This window comes from Bipolaris sorokiniana, assembly GCF_000338995.1.
Source record: "Bipolaris sorokiniana ND90Pr unplaced genomic scaffold COCSAscaffold_17, whole genome shotgun sequence".
NCBI classification, from domain to species: domain Eukaryota; kingdom Fungi; phylum Ascomycota; class Dothideomycetes; order Pleosporales; family Pleosporaceae; genus Bipolaris; species Bipolaris sorokiniana.
The window spans coordinates 779787-796441 of record NW_006911911.1 but is presented as its reverse complement, the minus strand read 5'-3'; the positions used below and the strand labels follow the sequence as shown (position 1 = coordinate 796441).

At 52.7% G+C, this 16655-nt stretch overlaps 8 protein-coding genes across 8 annotated transcripts; 4 read left to right on the top strand and 4 right to left on the bottom strand.

The window, feature by feature from the left end:
* Positions 1-14: 14 nt before the first annotated feature.
* COCSADRAFT_41270 (uncharacterized protein) lies at positions 15-892 on the bottom strand. The gene has a single exon (XM_007706702.1). The coding sequence runs from the start codon at positions 571-573 to the stop codon at positions 199-201; it is 375 nt and encodes a 124-aa protein (XP_007704892.1). The 5' UTR covers positions 574-892; the 3' UTR covers positions 15-198.
* A 638-nt stretch (positions 893-1530) lies between these two features.
* On the top strand, positions 1531-3013 carry COCSADRAFT_30866 (uncharacterized protein; the record flags this gene model as incomplete). Its single annotated transcript, XM_007706635.1, has 5 exons — positions 1531-1565; positions 1597-1603; positions 1625-1705; positions 1762-2197; positions 2247-3013. The coding sequence occupies 5 exons, from the start codon at positions 1531-1533 to the stop codon at positions 3011-3013; spliced, it is 1326 nt and encodes a 441-aa protein (XP_007704825.1).
* A 385-nt stretch (positions 3014-3398) lies between these two features.
* Positions 3399-4975, top strand: COCSADRAFT_203812 (uncharacterized protein). Its single transcript, XM_007706942.1, has 2 exons — positions 3399-3813; positions 3891-4975. The coding sequence occupies exons 1-2, from the start codon at positions 3483-3485 to the stop codon at positions 4799-4801; spliced, it is 1242 nt and encodes a 413-aa protein (XP_007705132.1). The 5' UTR covers positions 3399-3482; the 3' UTR covers positions 4802-4975.
* COCSADRAFT_41268 (uncharacterized protein) lies at positions 4943-6082 on the bottom strand. The gene is made up of 2 exons (XM_007706701.1): positions 6018-6082; positions 4943-5834 (listed from the first exon to the last, which is right to left on the bottom strand). The coding sequence occupies exons 1-2, from the start codon at positions 6054-6056 to the stop codon at positions 5229-5231; spliced, it is 645 nt and encodes a 214-aa protein (XP_007704891.1). The 5' UTR covers positions 6057-6082; the 3' UTR covers positions 4943-5228.
* Positions 6083-6623: 541 nt separating this feature from the next.
* On the top strand, positions 6624-7664 carry COCSADRAFT_102119 (uncharacterized protein; the record flags this gene model as incomplete). The annotated part of the gene is made up of 1 exon (XM_007706941.1): positions 6624-7664. One exon carries the CDS (start codon positions 6624-6626, stop codon positions 7662-7664), a length of 1041 nt encoding a protein of 346 aa, XP_007705131.1.
* A 371-nt stretch (positions 7665-8035) lies between these two features.
* On the bottom strand, positions 8036-10900 carry COCSADRAFT_164961 (uncharacterized protein; the record flags this gene model as incomplete). Its single annotated transcript, XM_007706940.1, has 2 exons — positions 8036-8467; positions 8528-10900. 2 exons carry the CDS (start codon positions 10898-10900, stop codon positions 8036-8038), a joined length of 2805 nt encoding a protein of 934 aa, XP_007705130.1.
* Positions 10901-11120: 220 nt separating this feature from the next.
* On the bottom strand, positions 11121-14178 carry COCSADRAFT_153147 (uncharacterized protein). The gene is made up of 2 exons (XM_007706939.1): positions 13849-14178; positions 11121-13748 (listed from the first exon to the last, which is right to left on the bottom strand). Exons 1-2 carry the CDS (start codon positions 13859-13861, stop codon positions 11479-11481), a joined length of 2283 nt encoding a protein of 760 aa, XP_007705129.1. The 5' UTR covers positions 13862-14178; the 3' UTR covers positions 11121-11478.
* A 415-nt stretch (positions 14179-14593) lies between these two features.
* On the top strand, positions 14594-15967 carry COCSADRAFT_128099 (uncharacterized protein). The gene is made up of 2 exons (XM_007706938.1): positions 14594-15000; positions 15060-15967. The coding sequence occupies exons 1-2, from the start codon at positions 14932-14934 to the stop codon at positions 15777-15779; spliced, it is 789 nt and encodes a 262-aa protein (XP_007705128.1). The 5' UTR covers positions 14594-14931; the 3' UTR covers positions 15780-15967.
* Positions 15968-16655: the final 688 nt, after the last annotated feature.

The following is a 16655-nucleotide window of genomic DNA, read 5'->3' as shown; positions in this document are numbered from 1 at the left end:
TTGTAAAAACTTGAGTGAGATGCAAGTGCCATGATTGAATGTATGAATTTGTTAAGCTGGTATTTTGCTACCAGTGGATCCGTAGATCATCTTTTACCCTAACGCCGTCGCTCAAGAATGTAATGCAAAACGTTCACTTTCCGTGGCGCATGTTGCGTCTTGTCCGTGTTCCTAGCCCTTGCTGCTTTGTTGTTGTCCTTAATCCTTGGGCAGCATGTCCTGTTCGCTGCCATCTCTCGGTACGTAGTTGATGCCGGCGCTCTCGATCAAGCCAATAATGTCATCAGGAAGGATACCCTCGACCTGGGTCGCGTACACACCCGGCTGGTAGCCCTCGAGGCGCTGGTACCTGGCCACCCAGCTCTTGGTGGTGTCTGCGACAGTGATGAGGCCTTCAAAGACTTGCGAGGTACAGTCGTTGATCTGCTCCGGGTTGCCGGTGAGCTCAAGAAACTCTTCGCAGTTGGGGCAGCCCTGAGACAGGAACTGTTGCTGGGTGCGGACAATGGAGCAGACCATGCAGGCGCGCATGTTGCGCTGCTGGTTGGGGGGGATGTACGCGCCGCCAGCCATGTTTTCGTTGGTGTCGGAGTGTCTGTCGTCGGGTGTGCGATTTGTGGACGCGCTGCCTGGGCCTCGATGTTGACGTTGACCGCAGCGTGTATTCGGTGAAGATGGCTCTGGTGGGTACGGCTGGTTCTGAAGACGGTAGGAGTGGCTTGTGGCTGATCCAGGAGGATGATAGGCAGGAGTGCTGGGGAGAGGAGGGACAGGCTGGGTGATGGTGTGGTAAGGAAACAGTGTGCTACTACTGCTAGTACTTTGTTCCACGGTCCCAGAAGCTTGGCGAGGCTGGCGGCGCTCTGGCTCTGGCTCTGGCCCTGACTCTGTTCTACAGGGGTTTAGTGGCTCGCGTGAGGTTGCAGCATCGGCATCGGCATTGAAATTCTCATCCTCCAGATACTGGCCTGGTCTGCTGTTTTGAGAGATATATCTGCCATCTCCTATTGTGTTATTTGCTGCAGAACCGAGCGCTTGGCTATCTTGACCAGACTTGGAGTGTGTATCGCCCTTGGTCGTCGACTTGACCATTGCAGTGCCCTTACGCGCCATGACGGCTAGTTGGGGCCGGGACCGCTGGCTGGCCTGTGGCGCTGGGGGGACAATCTAGTGGCAAGGCGAGGCGAGCGAGCGAGGGCGGGACGGAATAGATTGATGACTTTTGGCGGGCAGTGCGGGCAACGAACCTCCTCGCCTTTTGTGGTGCGTCATTGTTTGTGCCTGCCTCGTGCTCTTTTTTGCCTCTACTACAATCGCCGTCAAACTGCACCTGTGCCTTCCCGCTGCGCTTGCCCTGCAGTCGCAAGCCTGAGCATCCCACTGCTACGGCCCGTGCCGCCTTCCATCGACACACCATGGGGAGTCCGCCAGCTGAGGCTGTCCAGCTCAAGGACGAGGGCAACAAGGCCTTCAAGAACCAGGAGTGGGACAAGGCCCTCGAATTCTACACAAAGGCCATAGAGGCATACGATGCAGAGCCCTCCTTCTATACCAATCGCGCCCAGGTACGCAGCCTGCTTGCCCCTCCACACAAAGCCCGACTGTATGCTAACCTGCGCTCCAGACATACATCAAGCTTGAACAGTACGGATATGCCATACAAGACGCAGACAAGGCCATTGAAATCGACCCCAACAATGTCAAGGTACCACATCCCCCATACTTGGTTGCTTGCCATGGCGCTCACCACTTTCCCCGCAGGCATACTTTCGCCGCGCCTCGGCCAACACGGCCATCCTCAAGCATCGCGAGGCCCTCCGCGACTGGAAGCTTGTCGTCAAGAAAGCCCCCAACGATGCCAACGCAAAGCTGCGCATGACCGAATGCGACAAGATTGTCAAGCGGGACGCCTTCCTCAAGGCCATTGAAGTCGAAGATGCGCCCTCGGCCGCAGAGGGCCTGGACCTCGAACACATGGTCGTCGACCCCTCATACGACGGCGCAAAGCTCGAGGATAAGATGACCCTCGAATTCATAGAGGACATGATTGAGAGATTTAAGAATGGAAAGAAGCTGGCTAAGAAGTACGTCTACCAGATCATCATCGCCGTCATGGACATTATCAAGAAGGAGCCCACCATGGTCGAGCACGACGTTGAGCAAGGCCATGAAATCACAGTCTGTGGTGACACGCATGGTATGTTGCACGAGTCCAATCTTCATCTAATACTTACCAACAATCCCAGGCCAATTCTTCGACCTCATGGAGATTTTCCGTCTGGCAGGAAAACCCTCGGAAAAGCATGCGTTCCTCTTCAACGGCGACTTTGTCGACCGAGGTTCCTGGTCCACTGAAATCGCACTGCTACTGTACGCCTACAAGTGGCTATACCCCAACTCCTTCTTCCTCAACCGAGGCAACCACGAAACAGACGACATGAACAGGATGTACGGCTTCGAGGGAGAGTGCAAGGCCAAGTACACCGAGCGTGTATTCAAACTCTTCTCAGAGTCCTTCTCAGCCCTCCCTCTAGCAACTCTTATTGGCAAGAAGTACTTTGTGCTTCACGGCGGTCTCTTCTCAGATGACCAAATCACCCTGGACGACGTACGAAAGCTCAACCGATTTAAGCAGAGGCAACCAGGCCAGTCCGGCCTTATGATGGAGATGTTGTGGACCGACCCCCAGACGAGCCCAGGCCGAGGACCCAGCAAACGCGGTGTTGGTCTACAATTTGGCCCTGATGTCACCAAGCGCTTCTGTGAAAACAATGGTCTTGAGGCTATTATCCGATCGCACGAGGTACGCATGGGAGGTTACGAGGTTGAGCACGACGGACGTTGCATAACCGTCTTCTCGGCCCCCAACTATTGCGACAGCACCCACAACAAGGGCGCCTTTATCAAGATTGGGCCAGACTACAAGCTCAGTTTTACCCAGTTCGATGCGGTTGCGCATCCAAACATCAAGCCTATGGCCTATGCATCACAGGGCATGGCTGGCATGATCTAATGAGATTTGCAACGAATTGGATTCTGTCAATGTTCGTAGCGACGCATATTTTGGTGTTCCTCGGCGCATCAGCATAACGGAATCGCTTGGGCTATGTTTGATCTTTCGGGACTGGTTGGGATGGAATGCTGATATACGACTGTACTATAGAGACCTTAACGTAGGGTCGATTCCAAGTGTCGAAACTCATGACTGCTTGAAGACAAGAATGCAACTGTACTATTGACCCAGCATCATGAATCGCGCGTGCGTTGCCCCTCACATGCCGCCCCACGTGTTGCCTTCCTAATGTGGTTAAATCTGTTGACAAACAGGGGTTCGCAGCCTTCATCCGCCAACTTGCAAACAGAGCGCCCGGCCGAGCGCGTACATACACAATCCAGATACATACTGTGTAGTTTTGCGCCGCGGTCGTTTTTCACGATCCGAATATCAGCAATGTGAAGTTTATTTTGTCTGCGCAAACACCATGTCGCCGTATCAACATATTTTCTCCACTAATGCCGTCTTGGGTGTTTGGCGCAACCTCCGTAACACCAAAGACAACAACGATCTCTTGCTCACCTTGCAGTACCACCAAGAAGATTTCCAGAGACAAAAGGGCAAGAAATATACCAAGGGGGGTATTTCAGAAAGCACACAAGAGGTTACAGATGGAAAGACAGTGGATGTGAGTGGAAAGAGCATAGGCTTCGTGGTACCATGGCGGGCAATGCAGAACCAAAGACGGGAGCTGAAGGAGAAGGAGAAGGAACTTGCTGAAGCGCTCGTGGCACTTGCCGGAGAAGTCGCCTTTACTGGTATGTACTTCGAGACTTGACATACTTGTCAATGTAATCGAATCTGTAGAAACACGCGCATACTGATACCTTGGTAGATCTTGCGCCAACCCTTCAGTCTTCTCTTACTCAGAATCCGCTGGTCCAGATTCGTCACCTCGCAGCTGGTCTCTCACGTCAAATGTCCAAAATCGAATTTCAGATGATTGACAATGCTGCTTTCGCCAATGGCAAGAACCTATACACAGGTGGAGAGGTGGCCCAAAAGTTTCTTCCCTCAATCCAGGCTCTCTTCGAACAAAAGCCAGTTCCACAACGCATCACCTTCGAACTATTGATGGAACTGAAAGACCTAGTATATATGGCTATGGCAGGCTGCTCAAAAGAAGTACTAGAACATGAACTAGACAGCACAAGAACCAGCTCCCTAGAAGAACTCGACGACGCAATCGTACGAGCCATCACACCTCCTCCACCCCTCCCCGAATCCAACCAGCCAACAGAGCTAGAACAAGGCCACAAACGCTCACTTCGCCGCAAAGCCTCAAGCCTCCTCTCCAAACTCCCCAAACAAGACCAACCAGCACCGTCTTTTCTCCTTTCCGCCCCCGAAGAACTACTGTACAATCTCGAATCCCTCGAGACCACCGCCCTCGCATTCACTCAGCTACTTCTGCCCATCCCCGACTTCTGTGCCCACGCGATTATAACCATGCGACGTCTGACGCCACGCCCGCTTCTATTAGAGTTCTCACAGCAAAAGAGTAAAAGAGTGCAAAAATGTGCAGAGTATGCGCGGTGCATCAAGTGGGCTGGAGCACAGTGGCGGCAGAACGGCGAGTGTGGGCGGGGATGCAAGAACGAAGATGAGGATCCAGAGAGTTTGCCTAGTTGGCATAGGTGTAGTCGGTGGTTTGATGAGAGGGGGGGTGGGACATGTATGGTTGGTGGGGGGAGGGCGGTGTTGAGGGAAGATGGGTTTGGGGTCCTTAGGATGACGGCGGTGTGATGGGTGGTGTTGATGGGGTGCTTTGAGGGGTGTTTGTATAATGAGGCTTGGGCGCGATGATATACCCTTTTTCTGACTGGATAGTTAGTGCTTGGTGGATGGGATCATGTATGTATGTTATTGTACGAAATAGTCTTATATGCGAGTTATATGGATACTTTTAGTGAATCCGAGAAAGATATTTTTGTGATCTCTATATACAAAAAAAGGCTTCATTGTCGTAGAAACATCATCGTGACCAAAATAAACTATACATGTTAGGTTTTCAAACACTAATCCCTTGCCTGACAACAACAACTACCACATTTAAAACACTATACGCTCTTTTAACTCCCCTCTTTCTCCCTCAGCACAAACCCCTTCTCCCCCTTCCCCCCTTACCTCCTTCTCCTCGATCCTTTCGATAAATGTGCGTACCAGGCGGGAGTCACCTAGCCGTCTCCTCCTCCACCCCCCGCATAGCCACATCTTCTCTACCCCCAGCTACCCCAGACCCCGCTACATCAACCGACAAACGGCGACTTTCACTTTGCAACCCCACTTCACTATCCATCCCCTGTCGACCCACTCCATCCTCTCGCATAACCACATCTGGTTTCTCACGCACCACCAACGCCGTCGCGTCACTCGGGCCAGGAAGTCCAGCATACCGTTTCGTAAGTTGCTCAAAGCTAAGAGCGCGTTTCGCTACGATTGCTTCTTCATTGCGGATTACTTTGCGCAGGTCATAGCATAGGTTGCGTATTTCTTCCGGTAATGTCGGGTTTGAAGGATCTTTTCCAGTGGGGTTTTGAGGAGTGGGTAGGAAGACTGGATGTGGGGGTGTTTCTGAGCTGAGTCTGGTGGGAGCGGCAATGTGTGTGTAGAGTCCTATGCCTTTGATGGAGGGGTTGGTGGTTGGGGTAGAAGGGGCTTTGAAGAGGTTGATTATGTCGGAGTTAGTGCGGGATTTTTGCGCTTCGGTTGCATTGTTTGGGGTGGTGTTGGTGATGCTGGGGGAGTGGGGGTCGATTGGGGAGGGCATGGTGGCGGTCTGGCATATGTCAGGTGGAATCCCTTTAGTTCAGATGAAAGGACGAGATGAATATAGATATATCGTTTAGTCTTAGAAATGATTATACAAACTTTATGGTGATATTTTACATTAATCATACTCGGCATCGTGTTGTAGTAAGAAAACTTGACTTTCTCATACAAAGGACAACAAGAAACTTACTAATGCACTTCCTGTAAGTTTGCTAGCTTGCACAGCCATGGTAATGTATACAGCGGCAATCCTTGATGCATGTCATGCAAGGGCCCGTCGCGTACTAGCGGATGAAGTTGAGATAGAACCCATGCATGCATTACAGCCACGCTAGCCCTAATCCATCATAGTCGACCGACCTCTGATCAACGCGTCATTCCCATGTCAATGTATTCGATCTACCTTCGATCTACTCCACAATGTCTGAGCAACGCGCCGGACGTGCAGAAGTGCTGACATCAAGCGAAAATGGCATTGGCTGCCATGTTCCCCGGAAGGAACCAACGTCATTGTACAAGATTGCTTTTGGCCTGTCCAACCAGGCAATGATCTCAGAGCCAAATAGCTAAAGAGGGCACATGGGAACAGCTTGTGACATATGTAGCAATCATGCAAGCAGCAAGGTTATTTAGGACTAGGATTTCCCTTCATTCTTGCTCCAGTCAAAAGACTTTAGTCCTAACACCACGCATATCCGTAGCTGGATTCTCTTCGACTTCATCCAAAACTACTCAATCTAACAAGCCAAATACCGACCGCTTCGCCGGCCCAGTAGAAACTCCAACAAACAGCACCATGCAAACCATTAAAAACACAATCGCCGAAAACCTCGGCAAGACAATTTCTGGCGCCCATTCCCTCGCACCCGCAGACCAGCAATTCTCCCTCGAAGAAGTCCCCGACCTCAGCGGCAAAGTCGCCGTCGTAACTGGCGGCTCCGAAGGCATAGGCTACGGCTGCACGCACACGCTCCTCTCCAAAAACATCTCCAAACTCTTCATCATCTCCATGAGCAAAGACATCGCCTCCGACGCCACCTCAGCCATCGCTCAAGAGCTCGGCCAGGACAAAGCTTCGCGCGTAGAATGGCTGCAGTGCGACCTCTCAGACTGGCCCGCCGTCAGCCGCACCGCTTTTGAAATCACAAAGAAAACCGACCGCCTCGACATCCTCATCAACAACGCAGGCCGCGGCATAATGACCTATCAACTCGCCTCCAACGGCGTCGACCTGCACATGGCCGCCAACCACATGGGCCATGTAGTCCTGACCTCGCACTTGCTCCCTCTCCTCAAATCCACCGCTGCTACCGGCACCAAAGTCCGAATAGCTCAACTCGCATCCAACGCGCACCAAAACGCTCCCAGCGATACTTCCTTCGCCTCCTTGGAGGAATTAAATCAGGATTTTGGCCCTAATGGGCAGTATGGCCGCTCCAAACTCGCTGCTATCTTATACGCCCGTTACCTAGCCCGACACCTCACGTCCTCGCATCCAAATGTGCTAGTCAACGCTACGCACCCCGGTGTAGTCGAGACGCGGCAGTCCGTCGAGCACATCCACGAGGCGTATCCGCTTGCAGGCTATGGTGTTAGTGTCGCCTTAGCGCCGTTCAAGAAGACACAGTTTGAAGGTGCCGTAAGCACGATGTTTGCAGCGACGAAGACGGAGGCGAGTGGGCAGTATGTTTGTCCCCCCGCGATTCCAGAGGAGGGGAGTGCCATGTCGCAGGATGAGGAGTTGGGCGAGAGGTTGATGCGGTTGACGGAGAGTGTAGTGAGGGAGAAGACGATGGGAGAGAGTGCGGGGAAGGGGTGTCCGTTTAAGATGTATTAGATTCCGTTCTGTTTGTTGTAGTACTGGCCCAAGATAAATGGCCTAGTTAGTGTAATTAAAACTTCAATTTGCCATCGCCCCTTTTATCAATGAATACGATCTAAGTTGTACCCTGCATGATAAAATGTCGGGACCAAGAATTCTACTTTATTGAAGTGGGGAGGAAAGTCGTAAACTCATGTGGCCGTATCCTCTCCAGCAATTCAGAGAAAGAGAAAAGTAGATAGAACCATTGGTATCGCTGAAGCGCCTCGACAAACTTATAAGTGCGAAAAAAAATCACCTCCTCCGTAGGTCCAAAATGAATCAAAAAGAGAACAACAGCACTATCGACGTGCCGAAACCCCGACGGTGCGAAAATGATTCAACAACTACGCAATACCTTCCATACCCATTGGCACCTGAAACCCACTCAACCCCTCGCCTGCACTTGTGAGCCGTGCACAAAGACTTAAAAACACGACCGTCTCCGTCGCAGCGAGATAATTCAATGTGTCCAGCAAAATCTTAAGATGCCTTGTGAAATTCTCTTCGTACTTGGCTAGCATGTCGAACATCTTGTCGACGCGCTGGGGATCGTATACGAATTGTGTGGTGGGTCTATGCGTGGCATTGAGCAGTGGGGCGGCAGCAGGTGTGGGGTTTTTTGAGGATTTGGAAGTCTGGGATGGTTCGGGTTGGGGAGGTGCAAAAGTGGCGTTAATTTGGGCGACGAGGTCCGGGTCACCGGTTACAAGGTAGCGTGATAGCGAGTAGGTGAAGGAGGCGAACATGGAGCACGTTTGCATGATCTTGTTGTTGATCTGGGGGAGTTTGTTAGCATGGGAATCGAGGTGGTAAAGGGCAGGTGGTGCAAAACTTACTCGCAGCAGCTTACTGTTAGTAAGCATGCATTCTTTCAAACAGGTTGCAAGAAAATCAACATGGTCCTGCATCAGTTCGTCTACTGTTCGCTTCACTTGGGGTCCGCCGCTCTCATCCTCGGTCATCCTGCCCTTGGCCCTTGCGTCTTGGTTCTTCTCCTCGCTTATCCTCGACATCAATGAGGTCCAGTTTGGCTCAATGACTTCCGATGTACAGTAGTATGTAAGTTGTTGCACAAAGACCAGCATACGTGCACGAAGTGTCCACGCTCGGCGTTTCCACTGTTCGATACGGGGGTTCCTTGAACGATGTTTCCAGGCGGCATTCTTGCCCTGCTCGCCCCAACACTTGGCCAGGTCCGTCTCGAGGTGCTTTAAACTCAGGAGGTATCGGAAGAGCAATTGGTAGCGAGTTAGGGTGACTCTGCTGACTACCAGTGACAGTGGGAATGGCATGGCATAGTCAAAGACCAGCGCCTGGTATCCTGTAATGTTGGTATCATCTGTAATGGGCGCGGAATTTGCCGGGGTATAACTTGACAGTGTAGCACTAGCGGTTTCCTGGTCCAGACCCTGGACATTGACAATCTTCATGAGCCAATTCGTCAGACCAGTATTGTTAATCTGGACCTTGATGTCTTCCTTGTACGGGTCTTCGACGGCAACTGAACCAGCATGACGTGTGGCGAGATCCAAGAGAGATTGCAGCTTGCCGACATTAACATGCTTAGCTGGCTTCTTGAGCTCAAGCTCACTCATCTCAAGGAAGTAAGTGAAGAAGTCGGATCGATCGAGGAAGAAGTAGTGCTTCAGTGAACGTAGTCGTGCTGGGAGTTGATGTGTCGTAAGGAGCAGGTTGAGAAGCGACGAGTTTGCGTAGGCGTATGAGGAGTTGACATTGTCCAAAAAGCGAGGATCATCAAAACTAGTTGGCGCGTCCTGCACAATCTTGCTAACGTCGACGCCTCCGCACTCGCGGACTACGTTCAGGTATTTGCCTGCTAGTAGTACTTTGTCCTTTACTGCTTCGAGCTGTGGTGGAACAAGGTTATCGCGTATGGTATATCTCTTCTCCCAGTATTCATCCGTGTAATCTTGATCTAACCGCTCGCGCTTGATGCTCCTCTGCTCCTTGATCAAAAACTCGGAATGTGGGTCTTTGATGCCGCCGTGATGTAACCACTCGTTCAACATAGCCATGTATGGTCTGCTAGCTTCCCGTAGCAGAGTAGTCAATAGTGTGCGCGCTGCAGGATCTCCCGACATGGAAGCAAGGCGTTTTGTGACCAGACCAAGTACGCTTCCACCTTTGCAGAGTTTCTTGGTAGTATTGCCACCTTCTCGTAACGATTCAAGAATATTCTCAAAATCATTGCTATCGTCATCGGCCGAATCCTCATCCTTCTCATCCTCCAGTATACCGTTTGCTTTCAGCAATTCGATGCCTGTCGTGTAGAGTTGGAACAGCATGTGACTTGTTTGTTTTGTATGCAGATTTAGCACGTGGAGGGTGAAGGATTCGTTGGTCAAGAGCTGGTGTTCGAGCTGGGCTACAAGCGTGAGATAGTCCTTCAGCAATCGGCGCACAGCAGCACACAGGGCATGGTTGACAGCACCGTACTCCTCCCTGCTCAGAACTTCGACACAGGCTTCGACAGCAATATAGTGGGTGGCGGTCTTCAACATGGACTTGGTCAGGTCGCGCAGACTCGGGTCAAGGCCGGGCATCAGACGAAATTGGGGGCCCACTAGACGCTCTTTCTCTTCATGTGGGTTGTATGCGTCGCTGAAGCGAATATACTGCCCCTCAAAGCCCATAAAGACAAACAGCAGATCCTCGAGAATCGCCTTCTCTTGGGCCTCGACCGAGAGCTGCGCGAGCGGTGTAGGCTGCAACGACACGGGGGCGGTGGACGCGAGGGGAGGCATGGAAATGCGTGTGGCCAGCGGGGCCGTCGTATGTGGTACCAGAGATGCCTGTGGCTCCCATGGCGTCTGGGGCTCTTCGGGTTGCGACTTTTGCGAAGCAGCACTCCGAGACGGTCTCTCAACATCACGCGCCGGTTTCTCTGCACGGCTTCGAGTACTCGGATGGCTCTCGGTCGAGGACTTCAGCGGCGTCTTGATGCGCCTGACCTCGGTCTCTCGCTCTCGCACCTCGCGCTTTTCGGTACGGCGCTCGCCCGTGGTGGCGCCAGTTGGGCGCATGGTGGCCGAGTGCTTCTTCGCATGCGGTGCTGTGCTGGTGGTGCGGCGGTCGTGTTCTTCTCCAAGGGCGACGCGGGGTCGCGAGGCCGACGAGTGGTTGGCATTCACGGAACGACGTTCAGCCGTAGACAGGGATTTCATTGTCGGAACGGTGCGCGAGGACATGGCGGCGGGGAGAGCACTCCATAGAGGCTGAGGGCTATTGTGTTGCTCGTTGCTGCGCTGGGCCCATGTTTGAGCTGCAGTAGCCGTGTTGATCTTGGCCCCGCTTTCCCACGCGTCACTGCGCGCTACTCGCTAAGCGAACCATGACGCAGACCGGCCTGGCACCTGTCGCTGCCGTTGCATCGCGCCATACATGCTTAGATCCGTTGGGCTGGATGTGGCTATATATAAGTATTTATGTATGTATACATTGTCTGGGTGTGGACACTGCGTCCTCGCACTACACGCCACGCCTGAAAGAAGATATGGCAAACTAACTTGGAACTGTACATCGATCCCTTCTCTCCTCCTAGCCTACATATGTTGAACCCAGAAAACAATAGAGAACAATGCTTCTCTCGAGTGCTGCTACGCGGTACAAGCGCTACATTTCATGCCAAACACGAGCCTCATGACAAAGAAAATGTAAAAAGAAAGGAAGAAGAAAAAGAAGAAGCCAAGGTATACCCAAAACAAGACTGGGGCCATCCAAATTGACCTGAAAAACTCCTTGCCAATGACATGGCCACACTTTCACATCAAACCTCATATCGTGCTCTCCCCCGACCCGTGACTTCGTTGCCAAACAGGCGGCCTGCATCGACACAGTACCTGGCCTCTCCTTGGCCGTCTCTTCCAACCTCACTGCCCCAGCACACCAACACTGCATCCAGGATACCGCCGAGGACGCCTTCCATGGCGCCTAGAGCACCCCATCCAATTGCGGCGCTAATCAGACCAACGACGTAGGCATAAAGACTACCTTTGTATGGCACCGTGCCGTTGCCTAGTTGAAGCATGCGTGCAGTCGAGACCCAGCCACCAAAGCCGAGTGCTAGCGTGATGACCCAGCGAATGGCGTGAAGGAGGAGTTTGGCGAGCCTGTACGACTGTATTGATGGTCGGCCGTGGTCCTTGAACGATCTTGGGCCGAGGGTCGTCGTAGGGGATGCCGCAGAAATAAAATTCATTTGCGAAAGACCCAGTGCAGCCTGGTTCAAAGGTACGCCGTGAATGGACGCAAAGGTTAGAGTGAGTGGGTTCGTCAAGGCAGCAATCGGAGTCGGCATTATCGAGTAAGCGCACATGCTGATCAGGCCGGCAATTCTCTTCGGGAGAGCAATGAGCGGCAAGCGAACTACGAGGGAAATGAGTGTTGACAGACAAATCGTGCCAGCCATGGTATATGTCGCGTGGCTGAGCGAGGCTTGAACGACTGTCCTGGGAGAAGGCGCCGGCACGCTGTTGCGATGGAAGTACCACTGAGAAACGGTTGCTGCTGTAGTCGCCCTCTGCACACCTGCAATGACAGCCAAGGTCCAGAAGTAGTCCAAAAAGAACGCAATACCAAGCCACCATGTGCTTGCATCGATGATCCACCGAGACTTGTTGCCTGCAAAGTGACCCCCAAGAAACAAATGTGTGAACATGAGAATCCAGACCCAGGACCAGAGAATGACAGCGGCCAGTGTTGCAATGCCGACAAGTAGCAAGGGGAACTGCGCCCTCAGGATTTCGCTAGAAAACTCCAACATGCTAGTAGCCTTTTCCAGTGAATGACGCGCCTTGAGAATGGTGTACACCCAGGAGCCAGCCAATAATAATGGGCCAAACGAGAGCCAGCGCATCATCCGATCCTGAACGCTGTCGCCATGCCAGTACCCTTTGAAACTTGATACAAAAGGGTAGAAGAAAAAGGACACAGAAATGACTGGCACTGCCAGTAGCATCAGGCTCACCAAAGGCCGGGCAAAGGACCGCAGTAGTGATAGCCATAGGACTCCGACTATGACTGAGACGAGTGAATAGACACCAATCAGGTGGAATGACGAGTGCAAGACGGTGTAAATGGTGTCGCCCAATGGGTTCTTCTTGTTAGGTGGTGACTCTTGTAGAAACGAAATGAACCATGTGCCCAGAAGAGCACACTGCACGATTATGAAGAGCTCAGCCCAGAAAAAGTTGTGGCGCGGCGCTATCGTCGGGTTTTCCGGTACGTCGTCGGGAACGGTTTGGCGATCCAGACTCATAGGCCGTGGATGCTCAAGCAGGGTATCCTCGTCGGTCTCCTGGGGTATGGGAAGGGTATTCCGCAGCGGACTGCGCCCGCGTTTTTGCCTTGGCATATTTCGAAACTGTTGGTATGAAGGCGGTGGTTCATCCTGATGACCTAGTAACTCATCCCGATCCAGCTCTTCCATGCTTTCTCGATCTGTTGATTCGAGCTCTACATCTACCAGATTGCCTCTCCCCCTGCTGCTGCGATCGGTGGTTTCGGACAAGGGAACACTAGATTCTCGCTCTTCTTCGTGTGATTGTTTGGCGGTTGTAGACCTTCCGCGCGCAGGCTTATCACCTATCCACGAGCTCTTGATTCCCCGCCCCAAGCCATAAGCCGGAGAGTCGTGGTCACCCCTGTCTGCTTCTATGGTATGATCTGATCGTTGAACAAGGTCGTCTTCGACCTCGGATGATTCTGACAAGTTGCTTGCGCCAAACTGTCGCCGTGAGCGCTGCAGGGCATAGTGGTCTGCCATTTCCCGGTCGTGCTCGACATGGTCGTCCTCTTCCCGGAAGTCATCGGTAGCAGAGTAGAATAGAGGAGCGGGCGCATTCGAGGTTCGGGAGGCAAAAGCGAAGCGGCTCATGGCCTGCGAGTTGTAAGGGTTGGGCATGTTGCGGCGCTGGAGGTAGGTCTGGGCAGCGCGCGATGACGGGCGTTGCCTCTCGGGGGTGTTGCGGGTCAAAGTCGAGTCTGGCTGGCCGAGCGACAGGCGGGACTGCGACTGGGAGAGGAATTTGGATGCATCTGTGAAGCACGCATGTCAGTCACGCGAGTGAGGCAGAGGACCCAAGACACGAGGCGGTGGCCTTGTCACATGTACCTGATAAGGCGCGGGACTACTTACATTCGGAGAACATGACGGGCGGAGCGAGCGATGGGCGGAATCAGAAATAGGTGGCTTTGCAGTGGCGGGCCGGGCCTATGTATTGTGGATGCAGCCCCAGGGCAAGCGTGCAGTCCGGCGAGAGGTCAGCGGTGGTGAGGCGGTCGAGCGCAAGGGTACCGGAGTACAAGAGGCAGGCGCGGATGACGCAGTCGAAGAGACATGCAGCCCGACGCGACCAGGCTGAGTGATTCAGGATGACGACGGCCGGCGGGGAGTGGTGGTGGTGATGGCAAGTCCAGAGTATGGTGGTGGGAAATAGATTACTAGGGCGCTAGGACATGGGGCGCTATTGAGGCTGAAGCTATCGGGCGAGCTGCTGTCGATGGGCGTTGCTCATCGTCGCAGAGCCAAGCCAGTGCGCGTCGGGTTATCGATAGCTGTCGGGGCCGGCATCCTCGTGAACAGGACAGGACAGGACAGGACAGGACATGTACCCACGCGCCGCTACCCTCCCTAGCTTACACGCTGCCATGCACCCAGTCCGCTAACTATACCCACATTCCTCAGGTTAGCTGTTGCCTGGAGTTTGCGACATGACTGTAGATTTCGCATGTGAATTTCCTTCAAAGGGCGTAGCCGTATTCTTGGTGCCGTCAAAAGTCCAGACAGGACCGTCCGGAGATACTTCGGCTGACATGTCAAATAGACATGCCGAGTACCAGCCACGGCGAAAAAAAATAAAGGACGGATGCGACAGACGTACCGCTGCTACCAGCACTTGGTTGGGAGGCCCAAGTCTGCATTATTTGCATTTGCAGTTACATCGTGGTTCGCCGTCTCCTTCGACTCAAGCGGCTGCCGAGCTATGACCGCATTCTTGAACCCTGACCTGACCTCACCTGTATCTCCATCGACCCAACTTTCCTCACATCGAACCTGCTAACACGCTTCTCACCTTGCCAACTGCTCGAACCTGCACAAAACTCGCGTCTCCAAACACACTGTAGCTAGCCTCTCTCGCACGTGGTGTAGAACATCACATAAGCCAGCCCTCCGAGCCCCGGCTCCCATACCCGCCGTCGCACGGCGTTGCAGACGATCATGGCTCAGCCATGGGATTACATAGCAAAGATCGTATCCCTAGGCGACTCCGGATGCGGTAAATCAAGTGTATGCGACGACGACAACGACAATATGGCTTGCTCTTCCCCGGCGCTGACCGTATGTAGCTCACAGTCCGGCTGTGCGAAGGCCGCTTCTCACCACACCACGACGTAACCATCGGCGTAGAATTCGGCTCGCGCATAGTCCCCGTCGGCCCCCCAGCCTCATACGCCCTCAACATCAACAATCCCTCCGCCGCGGCGGCCCAAGCACAAGCCCCCGTCTCCCCCGCGAAACAAAAACAAGAACAAAAGCACATGAAGCTATCCCTCTGGGACACGGCCGGCCAAGAAACATACAAGAGCATCACGCGCAGCTACTTCCGCGGCGCCTCAGGCGCCTTACTCGTCTTCGACATTTCGCGCAAAAACACCTTTCTCTCCGCAACTTCCTGGCTGCACGACCTCCGTCAAATCGCCGAAGAAGGTATCGTCGTCGTCCTCGTAGGCAACAAATCCGATCTCGCCCCCTCGTCCACCGTCTCCGGCTCCGAAGCCGCCGCAAACAAGCGCCAGGTCTCGTGCGAAGAGGCAGAGGAGTGGTGCAAAGCAAATGGCGTCATGCAGTATGTGGAGACGAGCGCCAAGAGCGGAGAAGGCGTCGAAAGAGCGTTTCTAGAGGTGGCGGAAAGGATATATCAGAATATTGAGGCGGGGAAGTACGATTTGAATGATCGGCGGAGTGGTGTTAAAGGGCCTGGGGGTGGGGGTGCGAATAGAGGCGGTGTCAATCTTAATGATGCAAGTAAGAAGGGGAAACAACAAGGTTGGGGAAGTTGTTGCTAGGTTTTATGAAGTTTTTTTTTTGCATGGAAACGGGAAATTGGGGGGAATGGCACAGTCTTTTTTTTTTCTCTTTGCAAGATATCATAACGAGGCATGTTTGAATGTAACATCATGGGCATGGTATAACCTGTTATTTTTATTTTATTTTGGGGGAGAGGGGGAGGGGGAGGGGGAGCTCCCTCGAACGGGGTTTGAGGATCCCCACTAGGTATAACTAGTATGTGTTTGTTTGAATGTTAATAGACTAATTCACATGTTCAGGTACTTGGTTCCGTTATGCCTGTATGTATTCGAAATGCACATAACTACTCTAGTAAATCCGAACTTGGGTCCCTTTTGCTCGTCTCCACTTTTTATGTCATACCTTCCCTTGTCTACACTATACCCTTGCGAACGGGCGCTCAACGGCAAGGCACTGGGGACCAGCAGGCAGGCTGCACGCACAATTGCGTAATTATTCCTTGGCTTGCGCGAATGTGGGGTGGCAAGTGCAAGGGAAAATTCCACGCATGAAGCTTGTGAGAGTTTTTTTTTCTTCCCTCTACATATGCTAGTAGTGGGTTTGTGGGTCCCGTCTTTGCCACTGGCGTCTAAGTTAGTCTTGAGCTTGTTTTTTTTGGAGGTGCTATGGCTCTGCGTGTTGAGGTGAGTGGGGAGAGAGAGTATAATAGTTTGGGATTGTATAGAGAATATGCTTGTGTTTTGTGCCAAGGATTCAGTTTAGTTGGTGGATAAAGTGAGGTGAAGTGAGCGAATTGAATGAAATCGAACGAGGATAAGTAAGCCACAAGGAGATTGGATGAACTGCTAAGTAGGCAATAAAGATTTTAAAACCTAGTGAAGTGGTTATGCAAATTCCAAAGTATCTCCGTTCAA